The 11,682-nt window shown below is 49.7% G+C and overlaps 1 protein-coding gene and 1 pseudogene across 1 annotated transcript in view; both read left to right on the forward strand.

Moving 5' to 3' along the window:
- Positions 1–244: 244 nt before the first annotated feature.
- Positions 245–815, forward strand: LOC101639878 (annotated as a pseudogene).
- A 2,257-nt stretch (positions 816–3,072) lies between these two features.
- ANKRD13A (ankyrin repeat domain 13A) overlaps positions 3,073–11,682 on the forward strand; it is a 37,438-nt gene continuing 28,828 nt past the window's right edge. Inside the window, exon 1 of the mRNA XM_004709543.2 lies at positions 3,073–3,221. Coding sequence (XP_004709600.1) covers positions 3,126–3,221 — 96 coding nt within the window. The 5' untranslated portion in view covers positions 3,073–3,125. The remainder of the gene's footprint in view (positions 3,222–11,682) is intronic.

The raw sequence follows: 11,682 nt of genomic DNA on the forward strand, positions 1-11,682 counted from the left end.
ATAACAGTTGTATGAGCCCCTAATAAAATGTTTAAAAGAAAAAAAAGAAAATATATGGAGAGGGAGGGGGGAAATGAGCTGATGGAGAGCAAATGTTTTGAGAATGATGAGGGCAATGAATGTACAAATGTGCTTTTCACAATTGATGCATGTATGGAGTGTGATGAGTTGTATGAGCCCCTAATAAAATGATTATTTAAAATATATATATATATATATATGGAAGACAGGTCGTGTGGGTGAGCATGAGGACTGTAAGCCTCTGAGCAGGCTGCTCAGCAGCCTGGCACAGGAAGCCTTTCAAGGGCACTGGGTATCACAGGAGCTGCTGCAGGGCCTGCTTTACCCAGAAGGACTGCCTGAGAAGCTCCGCCCCTTCCTGGTGAAAATGAGGAGATGCTTTAAGTCCATTGCATCTGCAAACATGGATTTCAGTCAGCTGGAGGCATTCTTGACTGCTCAGGCCAAAAAAGCAAAGTGAGATCCCATCCAACCAGACTGCTGTCATCTCTCAATTCTGGAAGAGTCACAAGACAAACATTTAAGAGAGCCTCAGGAGCCCACGCCACTGGGACAAAGGGCTCCAAGGCCTGAGCTAAAGAGTAGGTGGCAAGTCATGGTCAAGGCACTCTGCTCAAACACAGCTCACCCTCTCTCCTGATGCCCTGCTGGAATTGAGGAACAGTGGGCAGGAATCTGAATCTCTGTGTTTGGAATTTGAAGAGGATGAGGTCAACCAAATCCTTAAGCAGCTCTCAGAGAAAGAAGACATTCTCAGAGCAGTGATGCAGCCAGCCTCACTGAAGATGATGTAGGAAAGACTTGTTGAGGCAAAGATGACCATGATTCCTCCCCCACTGACCTTCGGAATCTTGGTTCCCTATCGTTATTAAATCCTCAAGTTAAAATAGTAAAATAGTGCCTGTCTCTAAAAAGAAGAAGGAGAGGAAGGCAGAGGAATAAAAGAGGAAGAGGAACAAAAATATACACCAAAATTCCAATGGGAACCACAAGGCCCAACCAATTATATACTGGCCAAGGACGAATGGATTAATTTATGGGAAAAGTGTGGCATAGCTGCCCCATAGAAAGCCTTCGGTAAACTAGCTGCAATTATTATTGGTATTACTATTCTTTTCCAATCTCCTTTTCTTCCAAGACTTGTCTTCTGGGAATAGGACTAGATAATCCAGAGTAATTTGCAGGATGCTGTGAGATAAACACAAGGCGTTTCATCAGTGTGAAAGAGACAGGATACATACAACTCCTACTGAATAATTATTGTGTTATTTGTGAACACAATGATAATTTCCATTCAATCTTGGAAATCTGCTATGGGCCAGGAACTGTTTTGGCTTCAGGTTTTGGCATTTCCAGACGAATGAGATAGGTGAGAGATCCAGGAAACACAGAGTGACGGAGAGAAAGAAAACCACATTGCACAACCTTCTGAAAGAATGAGAAATCCTGGAAGAGGCCTAGGCCCTTGTCTCCAGCTGGATAAGTGTGTGGTGTGGGAATCACCACATAGCGCTCACACATTCCAGAGTTACCATCTACAAGAACCATCTTGATCCTGCTTTGGTTCCCCCACCACACCAATCTGCGCTCAGCATGTGTGGAGAATGGATTAGGTTAGTATTCTTCAACAGCTGTTGCTACAGGCATCTGAAAAGCTGGCTGTACACGGGCAGAGAAAGCTGAGGAGATGTTTCCGGGATGCATTGAATAACTTTAGCCCAGCTATGTGGTCAAGTAGTAGACAGCTGAGCGGAAGCAGCCTGGTTACGTAGCTGTCAATTGACCCGGTTCTTCATTGAGCCATAGACTGTGAGGTACTGTGTGTGAGGTTGGAACGGACTTTCTATTTTCGGATTACGATCAAGTCTGGGTATCAGTCCTTTCAGCCATAATCCGAAGTCCCAATGACTAGCTTCCAAAAGAAATCCCATTCCTAATAATGAGATAAAACATTATCCTAGGTCGTTTTGAATTATCACCCAGTTAGACATAACCATGATTTTTCAACGGGAGACGATTTTTCTCGTGCAGGGGACAGCTGGCAATATCTGGAGCCACTTTTCAGAGTGTGTGACTGGCACAGAGGAGGTCTCAGCCAGGGGATGCTCTTCAGCATCCTACAGAGCAGAGAGCCTCCACAACAGTGTCCACTCCCAACAAGTTCAGGTTGAGAAACCCTGTGATACAATATTCCTTTATTATACAAGTATCGTATCGAATGCCACGCCTTCGGGGTTTGCAAACCAAAAACAAACCCCCTAAAAATCCAATTTCCTGTCACCCTGTAGGACAGAGTGGAACTGCCCCATAGGATCTCCCAGGCTGTCAATCTTTAGGGAGTCGACTGCCACCCCTTTCTCTGAGGCCTTGCTTGGGAGGGTGGGGGGGTTCCAACGGACCAACTTCTGCTTAGCCGCGGAACTCGGTGGCACCAGGGTGCCGCCCCGGGTTTAGAGCCCCTCCTTGAAAGTGACTTGAAGTTGCCCTCTTCTGAAATGGCCTCTATGCGCTCGTTGAAGCCTCTGGCCCGGTCGGAAAAAGGCTGCCGGGGCGTCCGTCTCCCAATGGTTTCGCCCGGGACCCTGTTGTTGGCCGCAGGGCCAATGGAAGAGGCCCAGTTGTGGGCCGGACCATCTGCGGTCCTAGGAGCGGGGGGGGTGAGTCCGGAGAGGCGTTGACCACGTTTCCTGTGTCGAGATCCTGAGCCGAGAGAAACCTTGTAACCGATTGGGGAGACGCCCCCGTCGTCCCGCCGTGGCCTTGAAGGCAGGTGGCGTTGGGCAAACGAGCACGGGACGCCCGGCCTCGTCTCGCCGCCCCCCCCGGCCCGGCGCGCGGTGGTTCGCTCCCCGCACTTCCGGGTTTGGGACGGTTCGGCCCCAGCAGTCCGTTCCGGAGCTGTCAGCGCCGGCGGGGCGCGGGGTGGGCGCGGCCGACCGGTCCCCGACCCGGCCCGCGACCCCGGACCTGCGGCGCACCCCGCACCGGGCCTCGAAGACACCCCCGCCCCCCCAGCCGGCTCGCCGGCCGCGCCCTCTCTCCCCCGCCGGGACAGGGGCTTGGGGCGAGTGGGCGGCCGAGGGCCCCGCTGCGGCCTCCCCGCCATGTCCTCGAGGCGCGACCCCGGCGGCCCCTTCCCCCTCCATCTCCTGGTCTGGAACAACGACTACCGGCAGCTGGAAAAGGAGCTGCGGGACCAGGTGCGGGTCGGGCTCCGGGGAGCGGGCAGTTGGGGGTCGCTTCCGGCGGGCCCCGTGCCCATTCCCATGCCCCTCTTCAGCGTTGCCATTGTGGGACAAGGACGGTAACGGGACATGTATTGGGTGCTCCGTGTGTGCCAGGCGTTGTGCCCAGGGCTTTCTGTACGTGATCTCATTCGAACCTTTCTAACAGCCCAGCGGGTAAGGGATTTTTCTTCATTTGTCCGGAAACGCAGGTTCTCCGGGTGTCGACCGATCTTTGTGTAGCTAATCAGTTTGCCAAGTCAAGGTTCATAAGGGGCTGGGGGCGCCAGGGTGGAACCATTGCGACATGAGGCTCCAACTTTAGATCTGCTGCCCTCTCTGGAAAACACACCCCACACCCCACGCTTGTAAGGAAGGGGCTTTGGGAAGGTTTGGAGGCCGGAGATCTAACTTGCTCTGTGTGACCTTGGGTAAGTCCTTTCCCCTCTCTGGCCCACATTAACTTCTCAGCAAAAGAGGAGGGTGTTGGTATTCATGTGGGCATACCCAGGACCCCATGATAATCCTAGGCAGGGAGCAAAGTCCAGGAAACCTTTTCAGCTTTTTCTTCCGTTTTAAGACTCTCTTTGGAGCATCAGATGACAGTTGACCGCAGAGCACATCATAGCGCTGCATCCAACCATCCACACACTTTCCGATTCCCCTCAGCCATTGCCATCCCCTCGAGGTCCCATCGCCTCTCCCGCTTCCTCCCCGAGTCCCCTGCTTCCATGCCTTCTCCTTTCCTTACTTTCTGCACTTCGTCCTTGGCTCACTGCTGCCCTTTTGATTTTAAATGGCTGGTGATTCGAATATCTAGGGGAGACCTGAAGTACCAAAAGAAGCCCATCGGCTTGTGGGCCCCTACCCATCTCTCTCGGACCAGTAAGCCTAGAATCGTTGATGAGTTGGGGGTGGGGTCTGGTCGGCATTTTTCCACCCACTCTATCCAGGACTTTCTGCGATCCTTTTCGGGGCAGTTGGCAGTGGTAGCCGGGCACCATGTAGTTCAGGGCTGTAGAGACAGATGTTTGTGGGACCTGTTGATCCAGTGGACTAATGGTCTCCATGTGTCTTTCGATTTTGGTCACTCTTCTTTCAGGAAACGGCGTTTGAACCAACTCCCTAGGGAGGTTGCTCCCTTCTCAAGTATGAGTGTCTCCCCCTGTCCGGTCTGGACAGAGGCCTTTGCTTCCTTGACTTTTATTTATTGTCATCTCTTTTCAACAGATTCCCAGCTCTTGTCTTCAACTGGAGGTGATTTTGCCCCCAGGGAGTGTTTGGCAGTAGTGGGGGACTGCTTTGGGCACCTCATGGTGGGGGGTGTCACTCAACATCCCCCAGTGCCCAGGACAGGCCTTCCCCCACGACCGAATTATCTGGCCCCAGATGTCAATTGTGTCTCGTTTGAGAAACCTTGCCGTAAAGGCATCTGAGCGATTCTGGGAGGTGTTGGTGCCATCGGGTTACAGGCTAACAGATTTAACAGGATAAGGCTTTGTAATCGCCTCTGACGTCTGGTGTCGTTGTGCTTGCCGGGCTCACTCATTTTATCCAGGGCACTGAAGCCCTGGCCTTGGCTGGTCAAACTGGCCCGAATAGTTAAGGCATTTTTAAAACTTTACTCCACGGCCTAAACCTTTTTATTGGGAAGGGATACAGATATCAAGTCATTCCATAGTTCCGGCCCATCAAACAGTGTTGTACATTTGCTACTGCAGCGGTTTCAAAACATTTTCTTCTTGAACTCCTTGATAGCAGCTTCCTTTGACACACACACACACACACACACACACAAACCCCACCTTCCCCCACTGGACCCACCAGGAGCCCTCACTCTTACCCGGTCTCTCTGTAGGGTTCATCAATCCTGGGTTTCATATACGGAAAAACATACAGCAAACATTCAAGAGGGCTATCCCCCAATGACAAAATACATCAGAGGTAAACCCAATAGAAAGAAAAAGAAGAAAGAAAAAACCCCACATTAAAATGTTGGAAACAGTATCAGGTGTATGGGAGGGATCAACTGACAATGTTTTCACTGTTCAAGTCCGGTTGATCGTTTTGATCTCCTAAAGTCATTTCTCCAATGTCCTCTGTTTTATAATCCGCTTATTCCCAGCCCTCCATTATGTATAGAGGGAAGTCACCGCACGCGTGTTTCCTGTGTAGAGCTCACAAATGTATCTTGGGCTCCCACTGTCATCCATCCAAAACCTTCTGCAAGATGGAATCTAGAAATTTGAGATCTGATACTGTTTCCTCCTAGTGAAGACATGTTTGAGGCAAAGCATCATTGGCTTCCTTTTGGTTGGTAAAAATTGAGCCGGGTGAGTGGCATCCATGTAGTGGATGCTGGCTGCTCACCATTTGCTTGTCCCCCACCACAGTCATGTTACATCTGTCATGTGCCCCCTTGAAGTCAGAAGTGGCCCTCTGTCTAGACAAAAGAAACTTCTGTAAGAGCCATTGGCCTTCATTAGACGACACCACCACTGTTTGAGTTAAGGAGCTATGGCCCAGGCCAGGCCCCAGATGAAATGTTCCATCACACGCCATCATTACCTGATGACTTCGCTCCCTTTTTAATTGCCGTGAGGAGGCCTGGTGACGAGTCGGGCTGCTGACCGCAAGGTCAGCACTTCCAAACCACCAGCCACTCAATGGGAGAAAGAGGAGGCTGGCTGCTCCCATAAAGAGTGACAGCCTCGGACTGTCCATGGGGCAGTTCTCTTCCGCCCTCTACAATCACTGTGAGTCAGAATTAACTCCCTGGCAGTGAGTTGTTTTTGCGTTTTAATTGATGTGGCTCAGATGAGGTGATCCACTCTGAGCTTTATCTCTTGGTCTGATCTTAGAGGCTTTACAAAGTGACCAGTCTGGTTTGGGCTTCTGGGTGCCTGATGTATTTTGGCATCTGCATTTCCCCTGTGTGTGTCCACTGCAGCTTCTTAGAAAACATCCAGGGAAAGAACAAAGGAAGTCACGGAACTGAAATCTGATTTACATTAAGAAAGAGGTTCATCACCACTCTTTCCATGCTGGTCCTGGAGAAAATGTGGACTTCCTGTGCATGGGAGAGAAAGCAATGAGTTCAAATGAATTTAAATGAGTTTCAATGAATTAGTACTTGCTTGATAAATCAAAAAGACACTAAAATGTGATAGTTGAATGATCTTTTTCCCATGAACTGTGATGAGCGTGTTCAATGAAAGTTGCCAGCGCCTCTTACCTTGAACAAGGTCGAGGACATTTATGACTTGGGAGTCTAATTCTGCAGCAGTTTTTCCAGGAGCAAATTGGTGCTCCATACCTTTAATTGTCAAAGAGAGTAAGAAAGGATATTTATACTTGGCCAGTGAATTGGTTTTGACTTTTGCAAAAAAAGATTTGAAGGCCACTTCCATCTCAGCTTCTTTGACTTCACAGGGGGAGAAAGAGTCAAACTCGTCACCCCCCCCCCCCCCAAGGGTGATTCCTATGAGGCAGGGGCCTGACACACTTTTACCCGCCAACCATTTTACCAATCCTGATACTAGCTATCCTCTTTCCCTCCGCGCCCCCCCCCCCCCATGCTACATTTCTGATGGGCTTGACAATTCATTGCAATGGCCACACACAACTCCCAGACAATACTCACAGTTAGGGAGTATATAGGGAAGTTCTTAGATTACAGTTCAGGATCAGAAATGCTTAGGACACACTTCTTTCAATCAGGACAGCTTCTTAACCACGTCCCAAAACACACCTCTCTCTGGCCCTTGGCCTCTGCCCTGCTCAGGCAGTGTTACAGAGCTCTTAGCACTGCTAATAATTGCCCAAAGGCCATGCCGGCCCTTCTGAAGGCACTTAGCAAACCTGGCTCCCCAGTTATGTACCTGGCGGCTCTCCACTCAGCGAGTACGCTCCCTCCGAAAGGCACTCAGCTTTACTCTCTTTGTTGGCTGGGAAGCCCACCATTCAGTTGCTTGAGTCTGGCTCTTGGTTTGGTTGCCGCCACTCTCCCACTGCTTCCCTGATGTCACTGCTCTCTGTCCCTGGATCAAGGAAGCTCAATATGGGGACCAGAGGATGCACTCCACTCCTGGCTCTTCTGCGCGCGCGTGCGTGAGAGTTAAGTGAAGGCTTATAGAGCAGATCATCAGTTGAACATTCAGTAGTTCATACACAGTTGGGTTTCACTCATGCAGTGCAGTTACCTTGATGTACCATCCCTTATCCCACCTTCTCAGTGTTTCCACTCCTCCTCCTTTCCTCACCCTCTGAAAACCGTCCTTGGGAAAAGGCTGCCCATTTGATCTTAAGTGGAGGATGACTCTAACTAACATGGGGGTGAGTTCAGGAACGGACCTGATGGGTGTCTGAGGGGCTTCAGTCTTGGAGGCCTTGTCAGTCTCTTTTTGATAATTTGGAGTTCTGGTCCACATAGTCTCCCATTCGATCCCAGACCTTCCCTGTGACCCTTTGCAGGGCCCTTGGTAGGAGGTGGCACGCACCATCTCGTTCTTCAGGTGCAGGGTTGAGGTGGCTGATGTTTATGGGGGCTCTAGATCCCGTGGACTGTTTCCACGTGCTCTTCTCTGAGAGCACGGGAAGACACTAATAGTGGTACCTTAGAGGAGTGCTCCTGGCCTTTGAAGACCCGTTAGTACCCCCAAAGCAGCTCATGGACTAGTGTGAACTATGATATGCCAGCTGATTATGGTGTCCCCAGAGACCATGGTTCTGAGCCCCTAGGCCCAGCAACTCGCTCCCTCAGGGTGCTTGGTTATGTCTGAGAAGTGTTTGTAACTTTGCCCCCTGCCTGCTCCACCCCCTTCATGGATAGATTATGTATATTTGTGCCTGTGCTTCCACTCTCCCTCCTGCACCTGTCCTGCCTGCATGTCTGTCCCAAGGATCTTTTCGTAGACCAACACTAGTGCGTGTTGTTTACAACAGCATTTGCCTCTGTTGCCTGTAACTTGCAAACCTCCCAGTGTCTTCCCCTGTCTCCGTCATTTTTTCCCTAATCCCCCTCTGTATTGCATTTTTCTACCCTCTGCTCTGTGTCTTCCCCTCCCCCCTTTCCTCTCCCAGTCCGAGTAACCCTCAAAGAATATTTGTCCCTATTTTTTCTTGATTATCTTTATCCTTCTAGGTTTTACCTTTAGGTCTTGGGTCCATCTTGAATTTGTTTTTTTACGTGGGGTGAGCTATTGATCCTGCTTCCTTCCCCAATTGGATGTCCAGTTCTGCCAGCACTGTTTATTTAAGAGACGATCTCTTCCCCCTTTAATAAGTGTTGGCCCTGTGTCAGAAATCATTTGTCTGCAGGTGGGTTTTCTACTTGGTCCTCAATTCTCTTCCAGTGGTCTGTGTAGCTATTGTTGTCCCAGGCTGTTTTGACTACCGTGGCTATGTCGTACCTTCCGAGATGAGGAAGTGGTCAGAGGCCTCCTTTTTTTTTTTTTTTGGTGGTTCTTCAGTAGTGCACTGTTCATCCTGAGTCTCTCCTTTCCAGATAGAGTAGGCGATGCGTTTCTCCGTCTTTGAAGAATAGTGTTGGAATCTGGATGGCATGGCATTGTATCCGTGGACTGTTTTGGGTAGTGTTGGTATTTTCACCGTGATAGGTTTGTCCATCCTTGAGCAAGACTCTTCTTCCATTATGTAGGCCTTTGGGTTTTTGGAGTAGTATTTTATAGTCTTCTTGGTTCACATCTTTTCTTTTTCTGGTTAGATTTATTCCGAAGTACTTCCTATTCGGGTGGCTATTGTAAATGGCCTTGTTTGCCTGGCTTTCTTTCAGAGCTCTGTTAGCCTAAAGGCCCAGGCCTGATTTGGGTGTGTGGATCTTGTACTGAATCAACCAGTTCCAACAATTTTCTTGCCTGGGTTTGGGGGTTTGGGGATTTTCTAGAGGAAGAGGATCCTATCATCTGTGAATAGAGAGTGCTACTTCTTTTTTGCCAATTTAGATACTTCTGATTTCTCTTTCTTCGTGGGTAGTTCTAAGACTCCCAATGCAATATCGGATAATCAGAAAAACCTCACCGCTATCCAGTCAATTCCGACTCAGAGTGACCCCATGGGGCCAAGCAGAACTGCCCCTGTGGGTTTCTGGGACTATACATCTTTATAGGAACAGAAAGCTTCATCTTTCTGCCACAGAGCAGCAGGTGGATTTGAGCTACTGTGCTTGCAGTTAGCAGCACCACGCAGAACCCACTCTTGCCACCTGAGCTCCCAGAATTGGATGGGAACCATGCTAAGGTTATCCTTGCCTGGTTCTCATTCCCCAGGGGTATGCTTGTAGTGTCTTCATTGGGGGTAATGGATATGCCCTTTATTATGGTGAGGAATCCGCTTTTCTTCCTGTTACATTGCATATTTATCAGGAATGGGTGTTGGATTTTACCATATCCTCTGTGTGTGTGTGTGTGTGTTGATCTATGGAACCATGTAACCATGTGTTTCCAACTGCAGCTTTCTTGATATTTCTGTTCAGTGAAGGAGTCAAAATATCATTCTTTCGATTCCTTGTTGCACAGTTTCCCTGCCTTTCCAGAGAAAGGGCTGGCTCTGAGCAGCCATCAATTGTTTGAGCCACCCTAGCTGGTTTCTGACCTCTTGTCTTTGAGCTGAACTGACCTCTTGTCTTTGAGACATTGTGGTGGTGGATTTGAATGGGATGATTGTCTATGGATGAGACGTCAGCCCCTTACCGCCTGTCGCATGACATGTGTGCATCATTATTTGATTGCTGTGCACAGTGTGGGGCGTGTTTGGCTGGTGTTTCCAGGCATCTGTTGATGATCAGCTGGTACCAGTGTAGGAAGTGGAGATAAATCTATAGAGTAAATCTATAGAATTGTTATCAGGGCGATACAACTGGGTTGATGGTGTCTTGGGGGCATGGCAGGGGAGGTTGGGGGAAATGGGGAGCTAATAACAATGGGTACAAGAAAGAAGCAAATGTTCTAAAATTGATTGTGGTGATGGTTGTACAACTCTTCTTAATATGATTGAACCATTGAATTGCGTGACGTGGATTAGATGCCAGTAAAACTGTTTTTAAAAAAGTGGGGGGTAGATGTAGCTGATGGAGGTATAGATGTGGCTGGCTCAGGTGGGCACGAGAGCTGTCTGTTGCTGGGTGGGACAAACTCAGTGCCATCGCTTCGATACCGACTTACGGTGACCCTACAGGGCAGGGTAGAACTGCCCCTATGAGTTTCTGAGTCTATAACTCTTCATGGGAGTAGAAAGTCCTTTCTTCTCCTGAGGAGTGGCTAGTGGTTTCAAACTACTGACCTTTTGGATCATCTGTAGCTCAATGCATAGCCACTACAGCACCAGGGCTCCCTTTGGGTGGAGCAAGAGGGGGAAACACACACATACGGAACACACAACAGCCAAAAAAGAAATATGCAAAAACAAGAAAGGCGAAAGCAAACAGCAGCAAGAAAAAAATGTAATAACCGAAAAAGCAGAATGGAAAGAAAAGCGAAAACAAGGGTAGAGGAAAAGGAAGACAAGGGAAAACATAAAAGAAGCCAACAGGGGGAGGGGCACGAGAAAATAGTAAAAGAAAAGATGGAATAAAGGGAATAGATAAAAGACAACTAAGAGGGGAAAAGGCAGAGAAAGAAAGGATGAAAAACAAGGGGTGGGGGGTGGCATACCAGAACAGAGGAAAGAGAAACCACAGGGACAGGACTCTAGTCCAGCGGTTCTCCACCTTCCTGATGCTGCAGCCCTTTCGTACAGTCCCTCCTGTGGTGGTGACCCCCCAACCACAACTTTATTTTCCTTGCTACTTTATCACTGTCATTTTGCTACTCTTATGAATCGGGCGACCCCTGTGAAGGGTCGTTTGACACCCCTCCCCCAAAGGGGCCGCGACCCACAGGTTGAGAACAGCTGCTCTTAGGCGCTCACGGAGTAGGTGAGAAGGGGTGGTTGTCTGGGGCCAGGGCACCTGACCTGGAAGTAATACTTGAGGTCAGGTGCTTGTTTCTGGGAGGAATTGTTTCTGGCCCATTGGGCAGCTGGTTACAGAAAGAGTTTCTGCTTGCCCAGGGTGGCTCGGAACCCAACACGGTGTGTGGTGTGGGTCTGATGGCGGAATCGTGCGCCTCAGGGGCGGGGGATACAGCCAGCCCCAGATCCCTGAGGCATGACCTCAGGTGGAACAGGGGCTATTCAGGGAGAGATGTCACGGGCCGCTGGGTGGGTGATGGTGGGGCCTGGCCACACTTCTGGCCAAGAGGCAGGTGTCGGCACAAAGGAGAACCCCACCTTGCTCGTCACCAGCCACCAGTCTGCCAGCCCTCTGTCTGGATGGAATGCTGCTTCAAAAGTCCGGATGGCCGCACCCCTCAGACTAGATTCTCTCCCGCAGCTTTTAGTCAGCTGCAGCTTCTGGTCGGTGTTCAGTCCACTTCTCATC

Source organism: Echinops telfairi, unplaced genomic scaffold (genome assembly GCF_000313985.2).
Source record: "Echinops telfairi isolate 266 unplaced genomic scaffold, ASM31398v2 ScPeMD7_7412;HRSCAF=8450, whole genome shotgun sequence".
Classification (NCBI taxonomy): domain Eukaryota; kingdom Metazoa; phylum Chordata; class Mammalia; order Afrosoricida; family Tenrecidae; genus Echinops; species Echinops telfairi.